This window comes from Scaptodrosophila lebanonensis, unplaced genomic scaffold, assembly GCF_003285725.1.
Source record: "Scaptodrosophila lebanonensis strain 11010-0011.00,11010-0021.00 unplaced genomic scaffold, SlebRS2 tig00001412-arrow-pilon, whole genome shotgun sequence".
Lineage (NCBI taxonomy): Eukaryota > Metazoa > Arthropoda > Insecta > Diptera > Drosophilidae > Scaptodrosophila > Scaptodrosophila lebanonensis.
In genome coordinates, this window is record NW_022060739.1 from 1026472 (window position 1) to 1050029 (window position 23558).

Sequence of the window (23558 nt, forward strand, 5' to 3'; positions counted from 1 at the left end):
CACTCACACACACAAATACACAAATACACCCATACATACATACATACATCTCTCACACTACACATCTACAAGTATGCAGCTGGCAGCTGCAGCCCATAGACTTAAGTAGTGTAATGCGTAATTGCTATTGGAGTCTGGCAGATACAGGGAAAGTTCTATTCGATGGTTCCAAAATTGCAGCAATATTCTCATTTCGTACTAAAATAAAATGTATGACAATAATTGATTTGAAATTTAAACAAACTTAGGGCTAAATTAGTATATAGAACAAAGAAAAAACAAACAATTTCCTAAACAATAGCTTTATATACAGTGGCGTGCAAAAATGTTTGCAACCATCGAGTGTTGGTCCGCCTAAAAAAGTTATTAGCCAAGAAAATGAATCCAAATTTTTTCTGTTTATACTCTTAATATATCTTAACAGATTCATGTACAAAACAAAACATAATCATATTATTCTTAGCGTAGAAAAACTAAAAACAAAAACAACTATTATCTACTACATTTTGCTCATTTTGAAACTTTGAAACAGAATCCATGAAACATTTTTTTTAGTACTTTGTTCAATGACACTTAATTTTAATTATTACTTTCGACTAAATTTTCTTTAATTTCCTTTGCCACCCTTGCTGGATTCGCTGCCACAAATCCTCCTGATTTGCTGGAACCGATTCGTGGAGTCCCTATCGTCTTTTCACAAACTTTAAACTTTCAACTTAAATAGGGCGTGGTTAGAAGGTCAAAACATAAATTAGTTATAGCTTATAATATGATCTGTATATCTACAGTAAAGAAAAGCAATAAATGATTTAAATGTACGACTACAATAACTTGTTTTCATTTCGATTTAAAAATAGTTTAAAAATGTCGATTTCAAGAGGTATTTTCTGAAGCAGCATTTGTTCCTTCTTAATAAAAAAATATTAGGCCGACAAGTGTACTAAAGCGTTACGTTAAATTTATATTTCTGTGTGCTTATATATTTTTCTTTCATTTGCCATGTCTCTTGCCATAAATATTAAAAGGAAATATTTTTATTATAGATTATTTCTCTTAATACTCTTTGTTTTGTTAATATTTGATATATAATTGAAATAAATGGAATGCAAAATATATGAAGATTATTTGGTATTTCAGAGAAAACCATTCTATGAGATAAATTCATTTTGTTTTTTTTTGTTTATATTGTAATAGTGAGGGCAACTTGATGTCAGATGTGAAATCGATAACTCGAATTTGTTTAACAACCATTCGGAATACGCAAAAGTTATATAAAAAAGTAAATCGAATAAGTTATAAGTAGTGCGTACTGTAATTTTAAAGCGCTCAGCAAAAATTGTATACCCTGTTTCCGACGTGTAAATAGGGCTTATTATGTTTGTTCTAAGAATGTAACAGGTAGAAGGCACCACCTCCGACCCCATAAAGTATACTCATAAATTATACTTTAAATTGATCTATACATGTCCATCCATCTGTCCTTCTGTCTTGACGAACGACTGAACAAATAGCGGCCAGGAAACACTATTTAATTTTATATTTTGTTTGTTTTTATTAAAATGTAAGATAATTAAAAAAATAATAAGGGACATCGTATTAATAAAAAATAAACGATGGAAGAATTGTTATATTCAAATATTCTCAGACTCGTGGGTCTACTCGCAGGTACTAGTAGATGGAGATTTTGTGATAAGAATGAACCTCCTGTATACGTGTATATGTATATATCGGCCCCTAGGTACGTGCAGCTATTTAGTTTATTATTGTGACATCTCAAAAGTAAGAAGGCGAGCAATCCAATTTTTGGCAACGTTATAAACTTATTACATAAATGAAAAGAGCCTCCACTGGCCAACCACAACTCATCCGCCTGCTATCTACTTTAGACTAAGACTTGACTAATTATAATTTGCATTTATTCTACGCTAGCAGCTACATTTATCTAAATTAATTCTAGCTCCTCTGAACGTTCTTCTCCCTCAAAATACCACCCTGAGATGGTCATCAGGGCGTTTGTTATGCAACAACTCTTGGCCACGTGTGCGAAGGGGTCTCCCCCATAATAAATGGATTCAATATATTTTCAGCAATTTCTGCCCAATTTATTTTTGCTTCAGAGCTCTTTAACTGTACGCGCGAATTGAAATTGAAATTGGAATTAAATCGACGACGTCACATGCTCAGTTGTCCCTGAAATTGTACAAGTACCCTGTGCCAGTTTCCGTTATATCTTCAGCAGCGTTGTTGTAAGATTGATTTTATGCATTGGTTTTTATTAACAATTCAAATCAAAAGTTGAACAGACGTATAAACAATAACAAAGCCGTCGCCGTGCGAGCGGAGACGCAAATGGTTTGAGAAGCACTGGCAAAACCAAACTGTATTTGTACTAAGTGGAGACGCGCACCCAATTCAGCTGCGCAGTTTTGGAGTCACTGTGTGGCTGATTGTTGTCGTTGCTAAGTGTTCGCTGCTAGTCGTCATTCGAATTTGGCGGCTTTTCTTGCTCATCACATTTGTCTTCCTTCTTATTTTGAGCGTCACACTTCTCTTCCTTATGCTCTACCGCTTCACAATTTTGCTCCTTCATTTTCCTTTCGTCCTCTTTTCTCTTTCTTTCAGCCCGCCTCTTTGCTCTTCTCTCTGCTTTCTTCTTTGCTTCCAACCTTAAATTTTGTAAACATTCTTCGATGAACTTCTTCTCGGCCTCCTCCTCTGCCTTCAGCTTTGCTTCCTGTTCTTTCTTCAAGCATTCTTCCATGGCCTTCTTTAGTGCCTTCTCTTCAGCTTTTCTCTTTTCTTCCTCCTTTGCTTTTCTCAAACATTCCTCCATGGCCTTCCTTTCGGCTTCCTCCTGTTCCAATTTTTCTCGTTTAGCCTTCTCTTTGGCCGCTTTCTTTGCAGCTCGCTGTGCCTTCCGACACTCCTCTTCTTGGGCTTTTCTGCGCTCCTCCTCTTCGGCTGCCTTCCTCTTCGCCTCTTCAATGTCCTGTGCTTGTTGCTTTATCTGCGCCTCGCACTCTTCTACCAATTTCTGCAATGTTTCGACGTCGGTGCCACTATCCTCCTCCTCTTCTTCCTCTTCTTCAGGCACGGCCTGCACGCCACCAGCTGAACGCCTGTCGTTGCGCAACTCCAATGCCTGGTTCTGCATTTCGGTAAAGGAGAAACGATGATAGGCAAAGTATTCCGGATTCTTATACGGCTCCGACTTGCTGGCACCTGGTCCAAGTTTCTCATCCGTGCTGCTAAACTGACGGAAGGCTGCGGGATTCATAAATGGGGGCGCCACAAAGCTCTCATGGTCCATGCTAAAGGGTGCGTAGCCCTCGTCGGGTGGATCCTTAGGGGGATGGGGCGTATTCGATGGTGTAGTCGGCAGCTTTGGTGGTGGTCTCGAGATTTTTGGGGCCTTGCTAAACCACCGATAGGACAATAGCCTAAGCTGTTGCACGGCCACCTGCCTGGACAGCAGGGTGTACATGCTAATAACGCTTTTGTTTTGTTTATGGGGGTCGTACAAACAATTTCTTTATTTAACAAATTTAATGTATTGTTGTGTGTTGGGATCAGAGGCTACTGTGCTTGTGTGGCGATGATGATGATGCTCATGTTGATGTTTTGTGTACATTTTGCTAGTTAGCTGCTTTCATTTTCTTGTTGGCCATAGCTTCTGCCTCAGCGTCATCCAACTCGGCCAATTCTTGCGTTTTGGTGTCGGTGTGTGCCAAAAAAATGGTGTTTATCTTGAGATCATAGAAAGAAAATTCATGGTATGGATATTTGAAGGGAGCGCGGCCCTTCTCCGGAACAGCAGGAGCTTGCCCAAAGCATTTTTTGTCTATAAAGTCCGGATATTCCATGTTGATACCAGCTTCCTTATCATCATCCTTGAAATGTTGTTGCTGCCATTGAGAAGCGCGCAGCATCGGACCCCGCCACATCGAGGCATTCTTGCAGTGTACGGGAACCGCTTTCCAGGCATTCCCCAAACGAATGCTTCGGAGAAGAGTTGACATGGTGCCGACCTAATTTCTTAGCTCCTTCTGGTCGGATTCGAGTGAATGATTTTTTGTTTTTCGGTTAGTGGCTTAGCACTGACATCAGCTGCCTGGCCAACTAATTTGTATTCGAACAGCTTAGTTGACAAGTGAAAGCCCTACAGGCAGCTGCTGGCACTTTTGCCATCCAGTGTTAAGTGATTTCAGCAGTCCAGTAAAGTTAAGTTCAGTCGTACAGCTGTCCATCGCCTGCAGCTCAGCTTAGGAGTAAGTCAAGGGTGGCAGATTGCAGCGAAAACTCGCGCACACATAGTTGCAGAAGAAATTTATATTAAATTTACGCGACTGTCGACTTGGGAGCCACGTTTATAGCCGCAGTTCCTGCAAGTTATGCGGCCAGCTTTTGTGGCCACTTGAGCTCAGTGCGAGAAGAATTTTCATTCCTTTCCACTGGTGCCCCGTTACGAATCCGACCACTAACAGACTAACTTTATTTTTAAGTGTGCGGGAAAAACTTTGCCACGTCTCGCCAGTCCAAGCTAGCTGCGTATTCCTGGCTCTTTATTATTAAAAAAATTTGTTACTATTTGTTGTGCTGCAGGAACTTACTCCAGCTTTATGGCCAAGCTGCGTGTGTGTGCGAGTCCATGAAAGGCGATTAGGGTCAACTGGGTTAGTTGAGCGTAACTGCTGCACCACCTGTTGTCGTTGTTGTTGTTGTTGTTGGTGTCGTGAATTTCAGGTTGCATTTTATAGTTGAGTCTTTATTTTTTTTACATTTTCACAAGTTTGCAATTGACTAACTAAAGTTAACAAAAAACAATTAAACTTAGCGCTAAGGTTAGACGTAGAGTTTACGAAAGGCAAGCGCTGGGTTAGTCCTTGGCAGTGTTTGCTGTATGCTGCAGAGAAAGCGAGCGAGCGAGCGAGATTAGTCGAAGCGATTAAGAAGAAGATGACGAGGCGAATAGACAGAATACCCAAAATCCCCACAAGACTATGTAACACATGTAAATGCTTAGAGCTATGCAAAGTTACTTAAGATCTACGAGTAGGTGTGAAATCGAAGTCCTTGTAATGCTGAGTTTGTTGCCAGTTGTTGTGAGTTCAGTTGAAGAGTGTGGCCGGCTGCTTACGGGTTGAGCACTGGCTTACCACTGGCTGCGGTTGTCAATGAGACGGCTGGCACCGCTGTTGCGCTCAATGCTGCTGGAGCGTTCCTCACTCTCTGCGCGACGCAGTTCATCCCTACGCGTCTCGTCCCTGCGGTTCTCATCGCGCCTGATGTCCTCTCGGCGTCGTTCGGCATCATCGAGTCGGTCTAACACCAATATATCGTTACCCAACAGACGCCTGCCGTCAGACCAGCTAAGGGCAGTGCCGCTTCGTGCCGCATTGCCATTCAAACGCGTGGTAATCAGTCCATTCAAGTTGGCTGAATTGAGCAATAGCGGCGAGCTAATGAGTTGAGCCTGAACCGAGGCGCTGGAGGGCTGGGTGACAATCAGCGGCGTGGATCCAGTGCGTTCGATGGACAGACGAGCGGTGGGACCATCACGAAGAGAGCTGCGCCAGGCATCCAGATCACGTTCACGGGTAAGCAAGGTCGTCGTGGAGCTGGTCGAGGCTGGCGTTAGACGGGAGAGCAGTGTGGGTGGATGCGAGACAATGGATGCCTGTACGGTCTGGCCAAGCAACTGACTAGGCAGACTCTGAGCCAGCAATAGGGTCTGTTCGTTGCTCAGACGATCCAAGGTTTGCTGCGTACGCAGGCGCTGATTGCGGCGTTCACTGTCACGACCTCTTTCGCGCAGCTGTTGCTCCCTTTCGCGCAGCTGTTGGTCTCGCTCGCGCTGGCGTTGTTGTTCCTCCCTTTCGCGCTGTTCCCGCTCCCTTTCCCGTTGCTGCTGTTCTCGCACCCGCTGCTGCCTCTCCTGCTGCTCCTGCACGCGCTGGAGCTCACGAAGCTGCTGCTCCTGCTGCAGTCGCTGTTGCTCCTGTTGCTGACGCAGCTGTGTTGTTTGCTGCACCTGCTGCTGCAGTTGCTCCATCAGCTGTTGGGCCTGCGAGCGGGCCTGTGTCTCGGACTCGCGCCGCAACTGCGCCTCAGCCTGCAACTGCGATTGGGCCTGGGCATCAGCTATGGCCTGAACCTCGGCTATGGCCTGAGCGGTGAGTCGTGATTGCAGCTCCTCCAGACTATTGTAGCGCGTGGAGGTGGCTGATGAAAGCCTTTCACCGCGTTGCTGTTCGTCCAAACGTTGCTTGGAGACGATGGCATTGAAACCGCTTATGTCATCGGCTGTGTACTCCACAATGCGTCGCGTGCCATCAGGTTCGATGAGCGAATACTGACCCTGCACTACATCCCCGTCGCGTTTCTCCTCCTGCTGCTTATCATCGCCGGTAAGCGTGTCCCGCACATCGTAGGCAAAGCTGTACTGTGGCCGGCTATCATAGTCCTCACTGGAATTGGGCGATATGGTGGTTAGATCTCGTTCGCCGGAATCATCGCCATTGCCGCTGCTAATGCTGAGATCGCGCAACTGCTGCTGCGTCTGTGTGCTGGACGATTGTGTCAGCTGGCTGAGGTCGATGCGTCGCAGATTGGCGGCGTGCGCAACATTGGAGGTCAGTAGGCTCAGGCAGAGCAGCAGGTAGATCTAAAGGATTGTTAATCTAAGTGAGTCTGATAGTTAAATGTTCCTACCGGAAAGGATTCTAAAGGATTGTTAATCTAAGTGGGTCTAATAGTTAAATGTTCCCACAAACAAATTTGTTAGCAGGCAATAAAGAACTCAACAAGTGCGTTGGGGTCCCTTTTTTAAAACGACCGCAGCTAGTCAAATACAAATAAAGCCTGTTCTATGTTCAATTTATTAGTCAAAAATAAACAAACTAGACCACACAACTTGAATTGAATAGTCAACCCCATCTCTTCTATGGCGCATAAATCAATTGCGATGCCTGCCCTTCTCATAAATTTTCCATCAAGTTTTTACAGGTTTTTTTTCTGGATTGACCCCCCAAAGTGTAGTACACGCTTGTTTGTCATTCTATGAATTATTATATTTCGGACTTGTTTCCCAACATCCCACAATATTGAGTTACGCCTCGCTTATTGACAGCATGTTGTTTGAATGCAGTATAAAGTTTTGTTTCCATTGCCCTCCCCGCTGCCTCTTCAAAATGGGCCTAATTTGTTTGTTGGTTTTTTATCGTTTCGTACTTTTGATTATCCTGATTTATTGCGGCTTTCGTCCTGCCCGACTTCGTAGCTAAAAGGCGAGCATTTGAATTTAACATGACACCGAGTGTGGCTGCTGCCTTGTAAATTTATGGGCCCTCAAATTTGTTGTTGGATTTGTTATTGCCCCCGGCTTACCCGTTTCATTGTCACTTTAGGAATTTAGACTAGTTGGCCTGCGTATTTGTGATTCGTTTAACTGCTACCGTTTCTTGTTGCTCTCCGGCTGGCTACTGTTGTTAAAGCTGCTGGCCATTGATGCTTTTATAGCCAGAACTTGCCAGCAGAAAAAGGGCCGACAAAGAATGGTAAAACATTTGATATATGCCTGCTTTCAAATTTATTTAGTTAAAGTTACAAGTGACCTTCCTGCGATGCTGATGCTGTCCACAACATTCACTTTTCATGCGTTCTCGAGCCGTCCGAAAATGTCAACCAAGCAAGCGGCTTACGAGTGTAGCGGAAATCGGAAATTGAACCTACCCCCCTCCCCCCCCCCCAGGCTACTGCAAACAACAACAATACGAACACGCTGACTGCGCATCGAAGTCATGAATTTGAAATTTTGTAATTTTTTCCACTGCTCAGATTACAAATGGCGCACATGTCGCAGTGTCGGCACACACAATGGGGGCCAACACACGTGTGGAGGGGGGAGAGGGGGCGGGCTGGGATGCCAACTGCAGCAGAATGAAATTTAATCGCAACGCGCCAAATTCAAGAGTGTGACGAACGCTGAGCGGCTTCTCCACTGTAATGAAGTGGTCAGAGCAGAGTCAATGAACAAACAGCAATACTCGCTGATACATGCTGATATATACGAGTTTGTATCCAAATACTTGTATGTATAGCATTCAGTACTATATATTGGGAGAATATCCATTGCAGAATTTAGCACATTTGTCCACAATTATACGCAACGTTAGTTTTAACCCAAATGGTCTCTGTGTTGCAAATTGAAATTCTTTCCAAATGACTTGTTTTTAAAGAGGTTGTTACTTAGGAAAGCTTGAAAAAATAGTTTCTCGTCGCTTTAATTAAATATTTAGAACAACTTAAAAAAGCAAGCGTCTTCAAATAAAATGAATGCCAAATTCTGAATGCGTCTAACTTTAATAATTCGACCACTTTATCCCAAATATTTAACAAATAAAAATGTCTAAATGCTTGAGTTCTTAATTCCCCAAGAATCTTTAAGTTTTACGCGAGATTTAAACATTTTAGTGCGAGTATTTAGCTTTGTTATAATCGATAAAGTCGTCTGAGCTATGCTGAATTGAATAAAGCAAGCTTTTCAGTCCTGCGAAAACTTCGAAAATTTGTGCAAGCTATATTGTTTTCGTTTAACATATTCAGGCACTCCTTTACCGATTGCCTTTGTTAATCAGAACAATTTAAACAACATTTTGAATGTCTTGGTTTTGTCAAAGTTTCAAAAAAAAAAAAATTTGAATAATTGAAAACCAACTTGGAAAGACCATTTAACATATTTAAGTAACATAAAGTCGAATAATGAAACCTTTTAACATATTAATGGTGTCCTCAAAAATCTCTTAGACATCATTTAAAGTATTAAGCTGCTATTTTATTAGTCCTTTCAGCAAACTCATATAAAAGGAGCTTTTTTATTTGCTTTCGCTTTGTGGGCTTTCTTAAAGGATATGCGAAATAAATTATAAGCAGTTTTTCTGCCAATATTCTTGCCTGAAAGAATTCTAAATAAAATGAATTAAATGAAATTTTATTAAATTGCTAAAAACTAATGAATACAGAATATGCCAGTATTTAGCAAATTTAAAAATAATAAAAATAACTATTTAAAAGAAGAATTTTACAAGCCCATCCACTTAACGTCACAGATTCAGAGAGCACTCACCTATTTATGCATGTACAGACTAGCGTAAACTGACCTCTGACTAAGCAATGCCATAAAAAATCACTATGAAAAACCGTTTAGGAATCTCGTATACACGCTTCATTGGGCAACAGAATTGTAATTAAAATGCAAGCCTCACCGAAGCTCTTTAGAAAGTCACAACAACAGTTATGACAACATTGACAACATCTGTTTCGCAGGCATGTAAAAAACAAAAATGCGACAAAATAGTAGAGAAAAAGTGGTATGCATGACTGAAATACAAGAGCAGGACAAGAATCGCAGAGTGGCAGACTGGCAGACTGGCGGCCATGCATGTCTGCTGTTTTTTCTAGAGCATAGTTTTAGGCGCGGGTTCTGCTTAACAAAACAAGCCATACATCGCCATTGCTGTGTACAAGTACATACATGTTGTATTGCCATGTAGAGCGTGTGTGTGTGTGTGTATGTGTGTGTGTTGGTGTTGGTGTGCAGAATTGCGCAGCATTTTACGGTGGAAGTTGTTTTATTCCGTTCTAGTCCGGTTTCCCGTTCGCTTGTTTGTCTTTGACGCGCTTTTCCGTTGGTTTTTTCTCGGCGCATATGTGTTGTTTTTGCCATTTTGCGTTCTATGGAAAATTGAGTGTGTTCGGTGTTGGGAAATTGTAATTGAGTTGTGCTTTGAGGGTTGTCATGCTTAGTTCTGGCTTTAAAGCCCCTCAATTACTTGGCTTTTCATTTGTCGGCTGCTTGATTTTATGATTACAAATTTCAAGTGTCAGCTTGCAATTAATTTCCAATAATGCCCATTGGGCACAAAAAATGCAATTAATTATAAATTTGCACATTTTTGCGGGTATATAAATGTGTGGCCAGGCTTCTGGCTTCTGGCCAATTAAGAGCATTCATAAATAATTGAGTGCAATTAAAATGCATTTGATGCAGTCAGCTATGACAACTACAACAACAAATACGGAGCTAAACAATCTGCAGTTTGTTTTGTAAAATGTGCCAAATGAACAAACAAATGCCTCGTACCAATACCCTGGGGCACTTTTTTTCAAAATGCTTTTCCAATTCCGCAACAATTTCGCTCAAAAACTGAAGCCAATTCAATCTGTGGCCTGTCCGTTGCCGTCGGCTGTTCCGCTCCTGCCCCGCTTTGGTGTCACATTCAATGCACTGCTGCACATCCGCCCCCACGCCCAGCCCACATCCTTCGCAATTGGCGGCTGCAACTGCTGCTGGTTAGACAATTTTATTATGTGTTTTTTTTTTTTTTTGTATGCTTTGCAGTGCACTGTTCGTTTCTCAGTTCACTGTTTCAATTTATTTTTCATATTTCTGTCTATTCTATTTGCTGTTTGTTCGTTTGTTGTTTTGTTTTACTTGTGGAAATCCCAGAGTTCGGGCACAAAATGCCAAAAGTTAAAATAAACATGCTGGCAAAACGCAGGCGCAGCACAGACGACACCGACAACGACAACAACGGGGAAAGCACTTGAAAAGTATGCCAACAATATTTCTATCTGTGTGTGTGTGTGTGTGTGTATGTGTGAGTGCTTTGTGCCATTGAAAAGGAAATGAATGAAAGGCAGCAAAAGTTAAATCACCTCGAGCACAAGGGGGGCCGAAACATAGCAGCGAAAGCGCCGTGGCGAAAAGGCATGTCCCCCTGGGCGTATGAGCAATATTTGCGCGTAAGGCTGCTAAGCGCAAGTTGAGTGTTCATCGTTTGGCAATCGGAGTATCGTTGCCGGAAAATAGACTGACTGGTCTAGCATCATTGGCATCAGTGTTCTCTGTGTCGTTGTTGTTGTCGCTTTCGCATTTTTGGTGTTTTTCGCCAGCTTGGTTTTGTTTTCGATTTTGATTTTCTATTTGCAGCGGAAATTGGTTTCAATAATGGCACAAGCCGCAAGTCGCTAGTCGCTAAAGGAAATTGAATGGCCACAACAAAACTTTCTAATGCACAAGCCATGCTCACGGCTAAGCATAGCGTTCACAAACACACACTGTGAGAAAGCAGTTGTAGTTGTGGGTCGAGAACTGGAGTGGCCAATGGAAACAGAAACATAAAATAATATAAAATGAATAATTTAAAATAAGAAAAAAGGTTTAAATAAAAATAATAACATTCATATTAACAATGATAATTAAAGGTTTGGAAATCTAAGGAAGAAAACAAACAAAATTAATAATTATAGTGTTTAACATCAAAAACCACAAAATTAAATTTGTAACTAAATTAAATTAAACTGAATTAAATTGGAAATAAGTATGGCATGACTAGCGTAATAGCTTAAAACTAATCTTGTACTTGTAACGCTAGGATAAGTTTGTAAATAAATGAAGTAACTTATTGTATTGTATTTACATATTGTAATAATAATTGAATAAACAGTCTGTATATTTTGCTTGTAATTGTAATGCATGTTACTTTCTATATCAGTAGCATGGGCTGCTCCCTAATTTCGAATATAAAAATGAATTTCTTAAATATTTCTGCAGGCATAAACATGATTATTAAAGCATTAAGAATAGCAGAAAAGAATTTGTCCATTTTTGGGCTTTTCTTTCAAAGCATAGTAGAATAGTAGAATAGTATAGTAGAATAGAATTTTTCTATAATTTTGTCATGCCATGGAAAAACCAACAGCGTCGAGTCTAAGTAAAAAGAAAAATTTTTGTTTTATTTTGAAAATAAAGCTTTAAACAATTATTTGTTTTTTAAATGAAAATACGAGGCCTAATAATATCTGCTTATATATAAACATGTTAATGGCAGCCACGCACTAATATCTAGTGCCTTAAAGCCCTCCATAAGAAGATAGAAATGTCACACAATATTTGCAAACATTTTTCAATAGCTAGTACCTAAGCAGACCACTCCAATATATATAAAAGTAGACACATAAGAAACAATCAATTGTACAAGGCTTGATTTAATATAATTAAAATTTAGTTCAAATTTTGAATTTAGCAAGTAAAGTGCTGTTTCTTTTCAGTAACAGTAAGCTAAAAGGCACACAAAAAATTACCTTAATCATAACCAGCTCCGAAACTACATCAACTACTGAACTCTTCAATTCACATAGCTATGCATGTTTAAAACACACTCGTAACTTAAAATTACTTTAATTATAAACGAATTCCAAGTACATGCTAACGAAAAAGAAGCCGAGAAGTGCAAAGATGGTTTTACAGAAAAAAGAGCATTTTTTCAAGTGCACTTAGCAGGCGCACTCATGCCAATTTGTCAGCCGCGTTCATTGTCATGTCAATAAATTCGCGGCGTGTCCTTGTTGGAGCACTCAGCACACACACACCAATACATACACAATACATGCAATTTCTCGGCCTGTTTCAGCCTCGCAGCCTTTTCGCCCTTGGTATTTATGCACACACACACACACTAACAGAGACGCATCTGTTGACTTTTTTCTTTTCCTCTTGCATTTTTTCTCACTTTTTTATATGCGTGCGGCACATCGTTTCCATTTTGTGAGGATCACGGACTCTTGGCCACTTGAAGATATCGCCTGCGTGAGATTTTAATTAAAAATGTGTGAGCATATTACATGGAAGCGCATTTGTGGGAATGCGATACACGAGCTTTTAAAATTTAATACAAATGTGGAAATGCTTTTCAGTTTAATTAAATGGAAAATGAAAAAGGGTAAAAGCTACTTGTATGTATGTACTCATGTACGTGGCTGTGCCTTGTAATGTGCGACCGGAGGCCACCTACTCTTTGGCGATAACAGCGCACTCGCCCGTCTGTCGTCTGCCGTTTGGCATTCGGCCCAAATCGCAAATCGTTGCCATAAATCAATAACAAATGAAAAAAGCGAACTCTAACCTTAGTTAACCTTAGGCGCAGCGTCTCGGGTCCACTCAGGCAAAGACTATGAATTATAAACGAAGTGCGACGTGTGTGTGTGTGTGTGTGTGCGTGTGTGTGTGTGTGTAGCCTACCGAACTGTTTATGCCATTAGAGATGGGTGTGGGACGTGATGCTGATTGGCTTGCTGCATTTGTTTCATTGCAGAAGAGTGTATTTTAATAAATCAACAAATAGTGCTGTCCATACATATTAAAAAACTATGATTTATATTAAAATAAATTACGTTATATGTAATAATATTACGTTATAATTTAAACTTCAAATATAAGAAAAGAAAAACTATACAATAACGTCTATTAATGCCTCCGACGCGTTGGGGGAATTTCATTTGCCATTTGGCCAGCTATGCTCCGAATCACAGCCATAGGTGGTCAGAGACATTGACATCAATATGAAAGATCATTATAATTAGAACAAATGACCCCGAAAACGATTTTGCACAGCGTAATCAGATGAATGGCAATTAATTCCTTGTTGTTCTACAACGATCTGAAAAGTTGAGGAATAATTCATTAAAATAATTCATTCAATGAAAGAGAGTCTTTATGTCAAGCTCTATTGCTATTGCTATCTATGTATTTAGGGTTCCGTCGTTACCGAAATGCAGGCGTTCATTCCGGAAAGAAACCGAACATCTATATCCATTACACTTTGTGGAGTACCTGTTTCATATATTTCCCCAAACCTAATATGCCATTTTAACTCTACCATTAATGTATTTACTATAACATTTGGTTGCAGGCATAAATGTATATTGAATACAAATAGCTTTAAACCATTCCCACAGCCATGCATAGACTTAGTTGCAGTGATAACATAATCGCATTCCGTTCCCACGATCTCGTATGCATTAATCGTAACACTCACCCTGCAGTTCAGCCTTGCTTCGAGAGCGCTATGTATAACCACAAGCGCACAAATACTAATGCAATGATATGAACTTATCAGCTGTGAAGCGAAGAACATAGTTATAATAGTAATATTAATATAGTACCAGGGCTTCAGAAAATACCAAAGAAATTCTAAAGTTGTGAGCGGTGTTTGGTAAGCGTGCTAGAAATATCTATAATTTTATTTTATGCTCTTAAAAATATCTCTGACTATGCGGGGCCACACGGTCCAGCTTTATCGAACATTATCTCTAGTTCAAATATTTTGAATCGATTATATTTTGGTTACATTAAATGTTGATCAACTAACCTTTTGTGCTAAGTTTGGATATTTAATATTTTGTATCGATTCTCTGTTGGTAACATTACATTTCGATCAACTAAGATTACACCTTTTGTGCTAAGTTGATTTGGCCTACAACGGCAAATAGGGAATACGCCATCTTGACTGTGGCGAAGAAGGTACTGAGATTAAGCTCGAGAATCCCGCCAGCCTTGATTCTCTTAACGCGTAGTGTGTGCTGAGTGAAGATGAGCACATCTCGACGATATTTTGCCGACTGACTCATCCAGTTGCCGCTGAAGACGGCGTAGGGTAGACGGTCCAGCTCGTCAGCCAGAATGCTGGAAAAGTAGCAGCTGGGAAAGAGCTGCGTGCAGATAACGGCAAAAAAAATCACATTGTAGATGAGTCCGACCATATCATGCACGAAGTAGAGCGTGTAGCAGACAACGATGCAGAGTTCGAGGCCACAAATGCCGATTTGTACGAGCTGAAGATATCCAATACATTGCTGTACCAGCTCGTGCAGCCTGAACGAGTAAGAATGGAAATTCACTTATCAGAGACTTCGGCTTCATTACCTTAAGAGCAATTTGTAATCCTCGCAGCAGTCAATCATTTCCTGTCGTAGCACCGAATCTTCCAGCTCTACCTCCTGAAAACCCAACTTCGAAAATCGTATGCACAACAATCTGATGTGGCCTGACGCCGTGCACAGTATAAGGGGCGGATAGACATCATTGACGAGCCCCTGAGGACCTTCTATTACGAGGCAAAAGCATTGATAGGAGAAGGCAAGAATATACAATGCTTCATTTCTCTGACAATCGAATGGAAGCCAGGCGGCGTAGAGCAGCTTCCGCTCATTACCTTGAATAGTTGTAATAATGCTAGGTACCAGAGCTATATAAACGAAAAGGTACAACAAATAAATGCCGCCGGTCAAGCGTCGAGCGCGGCGCCTCATGATCTGCTCAAAATACATTCTCTCATCAACGTTCAGTATGCGTTTATCCAACTGCGAGAGCAGCGATTCAGCCTCTACGATATTCCCGAGATTGCACAACAGCAACACGTTCTTCAAACTGCAGCCTATACACGTGAGACTTAAGGTTAGGTTCTTGAACAGCTCCTCTGGCTCTATTCGCAGCCACAATCCCATTATCAGATGCAACGGGAAAAGTATGGTGATAAGCACATGCAAGATGACTTCGTAGGTGCGTGCAACCCGTTTAGATGCTCCGAAAAAGGTAGGCGCGAGGATACGCAGACAAATCCAGACCAGTCTAAAGGGACCCGTGCTGTCAATTCGACGGGTGAGAGTTGTAGTTGGAGATTTTCCTGTTGCCATGATGATTAATTCTGGGGTCCTAAGCGAATGCCCCGAGGTTTTTATACTACTGCTACTGATACGTAAAATGAACTCGAAACCAACGTTAAGTGGAATTTAAATGCTCGCTAATGAGCTCGTAATTAAAGTGCATTTCACCGAAACCAATAAATGTTCATTTTCTTGCAATTTAGTTTGATTGCAAATCGATTTTTATATTCCCACTTGAGTCTTAATTTGCATACAATATTTAATAGATACTATTAACCATTAACCATTACCTTATCCATTGTAGGAGCGTTTAATGATGCTACTTTCCTTTATTTATATCGTTTTTCTTAGTAGTAAAATGCATGCTTCCATATTTGGTAGTAGATTCGGCTTTATATTTAGTAGTACAATCTTTGGTCTCTTTTTAGTAGTAGATTATGTGCTGGCTCTGAACAGCGCCATCTTTTGCTGATCAAGCTTAACTAATTTGAATAATTTGCTTGAACAACTGCTACCGCGAAGATTAAATAAAGTACTTATTGTTTTATTGTTGTAAACACATCCGCATTATTCAGTAGGGAATATTCGAACTTCCCACAATTATTTGCTACAAGCGCCATCTATGGTAGTTACATATTTTTTTTTTCTTTTGGCGGAATTGTCAATATAATTGGTCTAATAATTGGTTGATGCCAGATGGGTTGGCATAGTAATTTCTCTTAAATTTGGTGCCGAACAGGGTAAATATTTTAATTTCAGACTTTCTTTTTCGCCTAAATTCGGACCTACATACTATATACGGAGAACTACATAGGTATGGAGTGCTAAGCCTTCATCATTATGTATGGAAATATGAATTAAGCCGCTCTTAAATTTGTGTCCGAAAAAGTAATTTCGTTGTCTCTGGCGGACGCGAGAACTCGAGGCACAGCAGTTGCTGCGCGAATGTATACGCCGATAGACCGTGCGCTCAGGCAAATAACTTTTTCTTTTGGTTTTATAGAAATCCGAAAATGGATCGGAAGCTAGTGAAGATGTCGCCGAATTTTGTTTTCTTTTACTTAAGTACATATAAGTATGTTTGCCTGATAGAAAGAATGTTAATTTGCCAATAGGTTAAATTACTTTTAAAAATGTGCCTGCTGTGAAAAATAAGAAAGTGAGGTTATGCAGTGCCGCAATCTGTAAGAGCCGTGCAGAGCCAAGATTGTAAACTATTTTTTACATTTTTTACAGTTAACGAGCATTTTATACAGTTAGTGTAAATATTCCTCTTTTTTTCATTTATTTTTCTGTGTGATACAAAATGAGTGTTTTAATGAGTGCATTTAAATAATGCAAGAAGGAAAAGAAAACAACAACAAACTGTTTTCACCAAAGCCTGCAGTTTATCGCCGAAAGATCTTTCGCCGTTGGATTCGAAGTCGAAACCGTAAGTGTGCTTTCGTTTATTTATTTTTTTACCTCATCCGCTCTTAGAGCGCTCATTTCAAGCGGACAGAAACCGCAGGTACATTAAAGCTCTCTTAAAATTATAATTGTTATTCGAAGCAATGACCTCAGTTCTTAGTCAGCTGTGTGCGCGAAGCCTTTTACTTTTTTTTATTTCGGTGCACCACCCACGTGCCCTACCATCTGTACACCAAACAGTGTACGTTGTTTGCTAGACCATACATAAACCAATTCATAGCCTCACTGTTTTATATAGCTGCCACAGAAGAAATCTTCGGGATATCACCTTTTTGATAATTAAGATATCCTAAAGATTAATTAAATTGAAGGACTTCCTACAGGGGACAGGTTTAGGGTATACAGAGTTGTGGTGCCGCGACTTTAATGTTCAACTTGCTTATTATCCTGAACGACAGGAAACACCGACTTCTGGTGTCATCACACATTCTATTATTATAGCTTATTTTCAGCTTTTGTTTGATCGTAATTGTATGAATTGGACGATTTTTTTTGTGGTCATTGAAACACACTTTCAGAAGTTGATTTGAAGCTTTTGTATTTAAGAAAGGATCTTGGAAGGCCTTTGTAGTCGAAGTTAACGTTTTTTGTAAACGTCTTAGGCATAGAAATTTGGTTCGTCACGATGCGAAATATTAACGTTTATTTATAAAAGCATTATTCAAAATAAATGTATGTGGGGAAGAATTTTATTTATGCCTCAAACATTGTGTATAAGATATTATTTAGAATATATGTTTCAATCTGAATGTTATATTTATAGTAGAACTAAATATATTTAGTTCTTTGGATGTCATTCTGAGTTCCGTCTTTACTCTATAAATAATGTATTCTAAGTGGCCCGAAAATTATAATCCTCTGCGAAATTAGCCAAAAGGGGCTTTAAACAGAGCACAGATAAATATGATACATTTCGAGGCACTTGAAATGTTTATAAAGCAAACTCTTAAAGGGTAAAGTAAACACAAGAGTTTTATTTTATTTGTCACGGACTCATCTCTATTTTATACACAAGCACTTAAGGTGTTGGCTCAACCAACAGACTGATGCTGACGTCATGGTTTCAACAGCCTCAAATTGGCCCAACATCAAAATGCAAAGCGAAAACATTTTATTGACTTTATTGTGCGATTGTAAAATGGAAACGAAAGTTTATTTGCCAATGCCGCAGCGCCGAAAAGCAGGCAATTAATGAATTTCGCTCGTTCTGGCTTTGATTGCGCAGCTCTTGGATAATTGGACGGGAATGAATGAAATCAATAACGCAATAAAGAAGAGCCAGCACCAGTAGCAGCACCAGCTGATTTTAATTAAAAGCACTTTTGGCATGCTTTACTCTCGCCTATGGACGCGCCCCACAACAGCAAACAGGGAGTAGGCCATTTTGACGGTGGCAAAGAAGGCGTTCAGATTCAGGACGAACATACCACCGGCCTTCACGGTCATGGTGCGCAGCGTGAGTTGCGTAAAGATGAGCACATCACGTCGGCGTTTCACCGGCAGGCTGCTCCAGTTGCTGGAGAAAATGGCATAAGGCAGATGCTCGGATTCGTCGGCCAGAACGCTGGCATAATAACAGCTCGGAAAGAGTTGCACGCAGATAATTCCAAAGAAAATAACGTAGTAGACAAGTCCCACGGTGTCCGACACATAGAAGATCACGTAGCAGACAACAATGCATAGTTCAGCGCCACAAACTAAAAGTTGCACAAGCTGTACATATCCGGTTGCTTGCTTTATCAATTCGTAAAGCCTATTAGGAGTCAAAGGTCGGTAGTGAGCATGTTAAATATATATTAAGTATACCCACCGCATCAGCAACTTGTGATCCTCAATGCACCTGAGCAGCTCCTGGCGATACGTAGATTCCTCCTTATAACCCATTTGTGACAGTCGTATGGATAGCAATCGTGTGTGGCCTGCCACGTAGCAGAGTATAAGGGGCGGATATATATCATTGGCCACACCTTGAGGACCCTCCCAGTACAGACACAAAGTTTGGTAGCAAAAGGCTAATGTATAGAGCTTCGTACTGTTGTGCCAGTCAAAGGGAAACCAAGCGGCGTAGAGCAGCGCTCGTTGATCGCCAATGATGAGCAGGGAAAGGACTAAACTGAATGCTATATAGATGATCACATACATGCCATACAAGGTAATGTTCAAGCGTCGCACGCTTCGCTGCAACACTTGCTCAAAATATATCCTCTCCTCAGTGCTTTGCACGCGTCCATCCAATCGGGAGAGCACAGATTCTATTTCCACTATTTGAGGCAAGTGCCACAACTCAATCACACATTTCAAACTACAGCCGACACAAGTCAGACTCACAGTCATGTTCTTGAACAATTCTGCAGTATTGGGTCGCTCCAAAAATACCAATAACAGATGCAGCGGAAAGAGGAATGTAACCAGCAGATGCATTACAAGCTCGTAGATGTAAGCAATGTCCCTACGGACTCCGAAAAACGAGGGTGCCAGCATACGCAGGGAGATCCAGATAGGTCTGAAAGCTCGTGTGCTATCAATGTGACGCAATCCGGTCGAAGTTCTTGATGCCACTGCTGCCATGATTAGTGTGCGGGCCTAAACGAGTTGTCTGCGTGTTTTATGCCTCGGAATTATAGCTCGACACTTCCAGTATTGCTGTCATTTAAACGGCGCCATTGCATTTTCCAATTAGATCCACTTTAAACTGAAACCGCTAATGGCGGCCATTAAGCTATAATTAAAATATAATTACTCGAACATGCAAATGAATGGGACATTGTGGGTCACGCCCATGAAAACACACGCTGCCCGTTAATAGTAATGCTGGACAGATTTAATTGTAAGGACTTGGGGTAATGTTTACTAAACAATACAGAAACAACTGAATACTTCTAATTAAGTGATTAGGTAATTATTTTAGGATTTCGTGTTACATAAATCATTAAGCACCTTACCAAGGTCTATTCAATTCTTATAAGCGTGTCTGGGTGCCAGTGTGCCCATGGCCGTGGAGAGGCGGGTGCAAAGCGGATGCAAGCGAATGGGGTCTAACCATTGGCTGCACTCAATTAAAATATAATATCATAATGCAATATCTGGAACTTCGAGTCCAAAATGTGTCCGAATACGGACAGGGTCTAGCATTTGCTGCAATAAACTCTACAGAGGCCTGCGTTGAGATGTAGTCTGGTTACAGTCTGTATCAGATCTACTATTCTACAATTTTTTTTTGCTGATCGATTGGGGTAAAAGGGTATATTAGTTTTGTCCGAGTATACGTGTAACTCACAGAAGGAGGCATGCTACAAAGTATATATATTATTGATTAGTATAGCAAGACCGTCTGTCTGTATGAGCGCAAGGATCTCAGAAAGTTTAAGAGGTAGAATAACCAAACTTGGAATACAGATTCTCCTAAGCCCGCGAATATTTTTATTTAACGTCGTTAATTTCGTTTAAAATTAATTTAAAAAAAAACTTTTTTTAGTTTTTTCATTTGTATGGGAGTCGGTACAGGGTATTTAAGAGTTGAACCCTCTCGACTCTAGCATTACTGGTTGTTTTTTGTTTTTTATTAACAAAGAAGGTTCTTAAATTTGTTATACATAGGCATGGGGAAACAAATCATGTTCTATCTAAAGGTCATGGCCAGGGTAAATAGCGAGTAGGCTGCACGCACAGTGGCGAAGAACGCGTTCATATCGATGCACAAAAATCCTCCTGCCTTGATGGTTACCTCCGAAAGCGTCATTTGCATAAGTATAGATACATGGCGACAAAATCTTCTATCCATGTCCGGCCAAGAGCACGAGAAGAGGGCATAGGGTAGAGCAGCAAACTCAAATGTCAACAAGCTGCCGTAATAACATAACGGAAAGAACTCCAATACCATAGCCGCAAAGTACAGTGAGTAGTAGATGGAGACAAAAGTGCTTTCAGAAAAGAAGAGCACAAAGATGAGCACAATGGAGATATTGATGCAGCTGGCCACAAACTGGCTAAGCAGCGCCAAATGGAGAGTACCACGCAATCGTTGCACAATTCTGAAAGAGAAAGTAATGGGAGACAGTGAGAAGAGTCCCTGCCATACATTCAATAGTACCAACTCCATTAGTTTCTGATGATCCTTAATGCAATCGATAAGCTGCTTGTAATTCGAAGCTGCAGATTCTCCAGCCTGTCCAATACGAGCAATTCGGAGAGCCAGCATTCGCACATGTCCTGCCACCACACAAAATGTCATAGGCGGATATGAATCGTTGGTTAGGTTTTGCAGCACAGTTAGAGCATTGCCCACTGCCTGATAGCCAAAACTGAGCCAGTAGCGAAGTGCTGTGGCCTGCACATCGTAGGGGAACCAAGCCGGATAGAGCATCTGACGTCCACCGGCCATCGAGACTGTGGCTGTGGCCATAATTACGGTTGAGAAATAGGCAACTAGAAAGCTCTTCCAAACAAAATTCGCCTGAGGCCGAATCACTTCATCGAAATATTTACGTTCCTCCCAGCTATTTGCGCGCTTGTCCAACTCACCCAGCAATCGCTCAACGATCTTTATCTCCTTTAATTTAGGGCGTATGCATAAAATTTTGACGCTGCAGAAGAAGCAGGCCGCGGTTATAGGTAAATTTTCGAATATATTGCTCAGCGAACGCTGGCCAAGCAGACCGATAAGCAGATGGAATGGAAATAAAAATGTGACAAATATGTTCATTAGCACATCAACGAGCTGGCAATTGCTCTCGACTCCCATCAGACGCCAATACAGCCAATAGACGCGATAAATCGCGGCGCTATTAATGTCAGGCGGCACGTCCGCCATTTCGAAGAGAACTCGGATAAAGTGAATGTAGGAAACTGTTTATAAAGGAGCGGCAGCAGGAAATATTATTTTAATTATTAGTCTTGCCTCATGCTGCATAATTGTCGGTTACTTGGCGTCGGATAAACAAATCATGCTAATGTTTAATTCAGCACTCCAATGCCTGCAAGGTAATTGCTGTTCAATTGTTGACCGTTGAGGACGAAGGGTCCTTCAAGAACGTGTTTTAAATTTAAGCATTCAACAAAAAAAGGCCGTACTCACTTCGTCTCGTTTTGTATGTACACAAAAATTACACGAATGAATGAGGAAAATACATTAATTGAATTATTTACATAAGAAAAGAATTTTACAGCCGAGTAAGTTCCGTTACAACGGGTTTATCGTTAATGTTCCTTATGCATGATTTTATATATTTGTTTAGTTGTTCTTCCATCTATGGATTGTATCAGTTCTTTTTGATTAAATAATTTGAAGGCGTCGTGTATAAAAATTTTCCCAAAATTTTAATATTAAAATAAAATATTTAATTGCAATCATAAAATGGAAAGTAAAGAGAAACTTGTGTTAAAAAGGAGCAGAAGTTAGATATGCACTCGAATAATCTTTTGAACTATTGAAATGAAATCCTTTTCATAATGTTCGTAAATTAAAATTAGGCTTCTTATTGTGGTGGTATGTGGTATTACAAACTACTCATATGTACCGATATAGAATTAAATGCAACCAATATTTTCAGCTAAGATTGCAAAACATTCTCTCTAGTATAATTTTCTTCAGTAATTTTTTGAGAATAATTGCTTCTGCTTTACCTTGATTAAGAATTTTCCAATTGTTCACATACGGAATTTAAGGTTAATTGTTTGCGGCACAAGACATGCAATTAGTTAAGTAGCAGCTTCCTCAGATATTATTAGCGCGTACCATGTTGTCCTGGATTAGTGCAGTTGCAAAGCTTTTGGCCATAAAACTGAGGTCCTTACATTGTGGATGCAGTTCAAATCGCCAAACAAATCGTAATAAAAAAGTTGCTTGGCTGCAGAAGCATAAAAAACTTTAGTGGGGCTGCTGTAAGAGTAGTTGTTGTTGTTGCTATTGCCAGCAATTGTTATTGCGTTGCATCTTCAGTAAGAAGACAAAGTTGCCATAATTTGACATTAATATCTTGCAGTTTTGATTGCTGCATTTGTGAGCTGGCAAATGAGCTGCAGAACTTAGCAGTGCAACAACAATAGCAAGAAATATAAAGTTTTCCCCACGCGATTTCCGCGAAACTTACTTATAGCTACACCCAACACTTTGAGTGAAAGGGTATATTATATTTGGAAAGCTATTTTAAAGTTTTGAAAGAGAATTGAGAAATTCACTCAAAAATTTGTGTACAATTATTCAAGCGTTAGCCTTGAATGGCAATATCTTTGTTTTGCATCTGTTGTGCCTCAAATGGGGAAATATAATATCTTTTTATCGACATTTTACTGAGATCGTGATATATGGGGAATGTAATTTTTAGAAGTTTTACTTTTCAAGGAGAAATATGTTGAGGAGCTTATATTTGAATATTTAAAATGATTAATCAATTGTTGACAAAAATAATATTTAAAGAAGGCAGAGCTATCGGGCAAGAAAAATTAAACCACTATTTATTTTCTGATAATGCTGGAATTTAAATGTACGATCACAAAGCGATTTTATTTCGCTCATAGAATGAGAGTAAGCAGCACGTTAATTGTCCGGTACAGTACGCACTCTCACCTTCTGGCTATCCTGCATA

At 40.3% G+C, this 23558-nt stretch overlaps 4 protein-coding genes across 4 annotated transcripts; all 4 read right to left on the minus strand.

The window, feature by feature from the left end:
• Window positions 1-2247: 2247 nt before the first annotated feature.
• On the minus strand, window positions 2248-3518 carry LOC115631724 (vicilin-like seed storage protein At2g18540). The gene has a single exon (XM_030528559.1). The coding sequence runs from the start codon at window positions 3482-3484 to the stop codon at window positions 2474-2476; it is 1011 nt and encodes a 336-aa protein (XP_030384419.1). The 5' UTR covers window positions 3485-3518; the 3' UTR covers window positions 2248-2473.
• A 1634-nt stretch (window positions 3519-5152) lies between these two features.
• On the minus strand, window positions 5153-7395 carry LOC115631184 (bromodomain-containing protein DDB_G0280777). The gene is made up of 2 exons (XM_030527875.1): window positions 7387-7395; window positions 5153-6664 (listed from the first exon to the last, which is right to left on the minus strand). The coding sequence occupies exons 1-2, from the start codon at window positions 7393-7395 to the stop codon at window positions 5153-5155; spliced, it is 1521 nt and encodes a 506-aa protein (XP_030383735.1).
• Window positions 7396-14286: 6891 nt separating this feature from the next.
• LOC115631185 (odorant receptor 33c) lies at window positions 14287-19395 on the minus strand. The gene is made up of 5 exons (XM_030527876.1): window positions 18785-19395; window positions 18311-18727; window positions 15054-15484; window positions 14765-14945; window positions 14287-14713 (listed from the first exon to the last, which is right to left on the minus strand). The coding sequence occupies exons 1-5, from the start codon at window positions 19393-19395 to the stop codon at window positions 14287-14289; spliced, it is 2067 nt and encodes a 688-aa protein (XP_030383736.1).
• Window positions 19396-20593: 1198 nt separating this feature from the next.
• On the minus strand, window positions 20594-21784 carry LOC115631186 (odorant receptor 33b-like). The gene is made up of 2 exons (XM_030527877.1): window positions 21069-21784; window positions 20594-21005 (listed from the first exon to the last, which is right to left on the minus strand). The coding sequence occupies exons 1-2, from the start codon at window positions 21782-21784 to the stop codon at window positions 20594-20596; spliced, it is 1128 nt and encodes a 375-aa protein (XP_030383737.1).
• Between the last annotated feature and the right edge of the window lie 1774 nt (window positions 21785-23558).